Source organism: Protobothrops mucrosquamatus, unplaced genomic scaffold (genome assembly GCF_001527695.2).
Source record: "Protobothrops mucrosquamatus isolate PMUCROS unplaced genomic scaffold, P.Mucros_1.0 scaffold8405, whole genome shotgun sequence".
NCBI classification, from domain to species: domain Eukaryota; kingdom Metazoa; phylum Chordata; class Lepidosauria; order Squamata; family Viperidae; genus Protobothrops; species Protobothrops mucrosquamatus.
Genome location: NW_015394201.1, coordinates 4934 through 7792, shown reverse-complemented (window position 1 = coordinate 7792; position 2859 = coordinate 4934). Strand labels below are relative to the sequence as shown.

The 2859-nt window shown below is 62.5% G+C and overlaps 1 protein-coding gene across 1 annotated transcript in view; it reads left to right on the top strand.

Moving 5' to 3' along the window:
- Positions 1–688: 688 nt before the first annotated feature.
- Positions 689–2859, top strand: part of LOC107300777 (GTPase IMAP family member 5-like) — a gene marked incomplete at its 3' end in the record, with an annotated part of 5718 nt that continues 3547 nt past the window's right edge. Inside the window, exons 1-3 of the mRNA XM_029287040.1 lie at positions 689–732; positions 1199–1226; positions 2304–2856. Of these exons, the coding sequence (XP_029142873.1) occupies positions 709–732; positions 1199–1226; positions 2304–2856 (605 nt within the window). The remainder of the gene's footprint in view (positions 733–1198; positions 1227–2303; positions 2857–2859) is intronic.

Sequence of the window (2859 nt, the reverse complement as noted above, 5' to 3'; positions counted from 1 at the left end):
GACTCAGGGGCTCCTTCCGAAGAAGCGCAGGTGGGGAGGGGGCTGTCCGCCCAGGGGGGAAGCACTGAGCCGGAGTTGGTGGGCGGGATAGCCCACCCCCCCACCTCCGCCCCCTCCCCTTTGCCTGCCCTGCCCGCCGCCCCCCCCCCCAGGACCCCTCCCCTCCTGATCTTCCCGGGCGGAGGAGCGCAAGGGGGGGAGGAGGCGCACTCCCCCCCTCCCCACCAAATCGGGGGGGGTCCGTCCGAGCAAAGGAGACCCGGCCAGGACTGGCGACCCCCCCCACTCCGACTTTCCTCCTCCAGGACTTTCGCGCTGGCTTGCGTGGGAGGGGAGTGGGAGGGGAGGGGGTTAGGTGGAACTGCCCCCCCATTTCCGGGCTGGGGGGCTCCGGGTCTCTGGAAAGCGGAGGGAGGGGCGCGGCCGCCCCCCTGCTCCCCACACGGGTCCCCCTGGGGGGAGGGTCTCAGGCGGACCAAAGGGAGGGGTGGGCACCTCTTCAAGGCAAGGCGACCCCGGAGGCATGGCTGGGCAAGGCAGGAGGGGAGCACCCCCGTTTCCTCCCCCCCTCCCCGCCCAAAAAGGGCCCGTGGGCCACAGCTGCCCGCTCAAAAAAAGGGGTTCTCCGCCCCCCCATCTTCTCTCTCCTTCCCCACAGTCCGGGGGGGCCCGAGGGAATCCCAACTCCGCGAGCATCCACAGCCAGGAATGAGCTATCGGAGGACCCGCCCGGTAGGTCTGAGAGGGGGGTCCTCAAAGGAAAGGGGGGGTGTGTGGAGGCTTCCGGAAAGGGGAGACCCCTTGGGGGGGGCTGGACAGCCATCTAGACACCCCCCCTCCATCGTGGTCCTGTCCCCTACTTGTAAAAAGAAGGCTCCGGTGTTAAAGCATGCAACCCCCCCCCCAAAAAAAATAAATGAGGTCTCCCCCAGCTCTCCTTCCCCTTTCTCTCCTCCACCTGCTTTCCGCCCCCCATCCCTTCCCTCTCCCCCTCCCTCCCTGCCCCTCTTTTCTTCCCTTCCCTTCTCAGACCCCCTCCCTTAGCTGGGGGGGGGGATGCTCCAGAGCAGCCTTGGAATGGGGGTGGGAGACCAGGCTGCGGTTTCTGGGTCTGGAGAGCGGGGGGCAGCTGGCTCTCTCTGCCCCACTGGACACGCCGGGGCCACGCCTGACCCGTGTTTCCTTTCCACTCTTCCAGGGACCTATGGAGGAAGAGAACAGCCTGGGTAAGTGAGGAGGCCACGCCTTGGGGAAGGGGCAGCACGGCAGTCACGTGGAGGCCGAGCTGATGCCAGTTCAGAGGAAGAGCTGCGCTGGATGGGTCTCTTCCCATAGCAAACAGCCAGAGCCTCGCTGGCCAGCTCAGAGGAGGGGTGCCTTGGCCCTTCTGTGGAGACCCCCCTCCCCATTCCTGAGCATGCCTGCCTGCCTCCCTCCCTGTTGCCCACGGATGGGCCTCCTTCCACAGTCCCTGCTCGTCTTTCAGCTCTTGGAGTCCCACGTCGGACGGGGTCTGGTGATGAGGGGGGGAACGCAGGATAGCCGCAGAAGGAAGACTGGGAAGGACAGGCAGGCAGGAGGACGGGGCTGCCGTGGGGCACTCATGTGGGTGGGGGATGGCCCTCAAGACCCATTTCAGCAAACCCCTCGGATCCACCCCTGGCAGTCGGAAATTCCTCAGGCCCGCACGGATCGTCTTCCCGGCAGGTTTAATGGCACTCTGTCTGAAACAAACCAAGTTGGAAGCCGGCTTGCAAGCTTGGGGGGTGGGGGAGGCAGGGGGGTCAGTCCTGCTTGGTCCAGCCTGCCTCTGCATCCTGCCCCCCAGCCCAGTGGGTCAGGCGTCCTCCCGCAGCTCTCTGCCAGCAGCCCTGAGTCTCTTCCGGGTCACTCCGCTCGCTCGGATTAAAGCTTGCCCGCTGGGGGCTGGACACAGCTGCCATATTTGGACATCATGTGTGGGGGGGCTTATGTGGGGCTCAAAGGGCTGATGGGACCAGAGGGAAATTTCCTGACTTGGAGCATTGTTTTATCAGTGGAGTTTTGCTAAAGCGGGGTACACCACTTTGTGGGAATCTACACGGCAGAGTATCCCATTTTAGCAACTCTGGGAGATTCACACACACACAAAAAAAACCATCCCTGAAGCACGTCAGGGCAGGGGCGACTCTTTGCCAAAATTGTCCCCATTTCCAGCCTGCTCAATGACACCCCGACATGTTGGATCACGGCCACACGTTTCTTCCTGGGCACCTGTGAAATGTCTCGATTCCTTTGTGTAACGTCGTCTTCCAAATTTGCAGGGGAGGATGCTGAACTCCGGCTGATCCTGGTGGGAAAGTCCGGAGGCGGGAAGAGCGCCACGGGCAACACCATCCTCGGCCGGCCGGTGTTCAAGTCCATCCTGCAGCCAAACACCACCACCCTGAAGTGCGAAAGGGGTCAAGAAAGATGGCAAGACAAGAAGGTCTCCGTGGTCGACACACCCAACATTTTCGATTCTGAAAACCACAACGAGACTGTGCAAAATGAGATCACGGCTTGCGTCGAACTCTCCCGGCCTGGCCCCCACGCCCTGATCTTTGTGGCCCAGGTGGGACGCTTCACTGCCGAAGATGTGACAGCTGCAAAGCGGGTCCGGGAAATCTTTGAGGCCGAGTCGGCCAGGCACACGATCGTCCTCTTCACCTTCAAGGAGGATTTGAGAGGGGAATCCCTGCAGGAGTACGTCCAAAATTCCAAGAACCGCAATCTGCGGGAGCTGATCCAACAGTGCGGGAATCGTTTCTGTGGCTTCAACAACAAGGCCACAGGAGTCGAGTGGCAGGCGCAGGTCTCGGAGCTGATGGAGATGGTGCA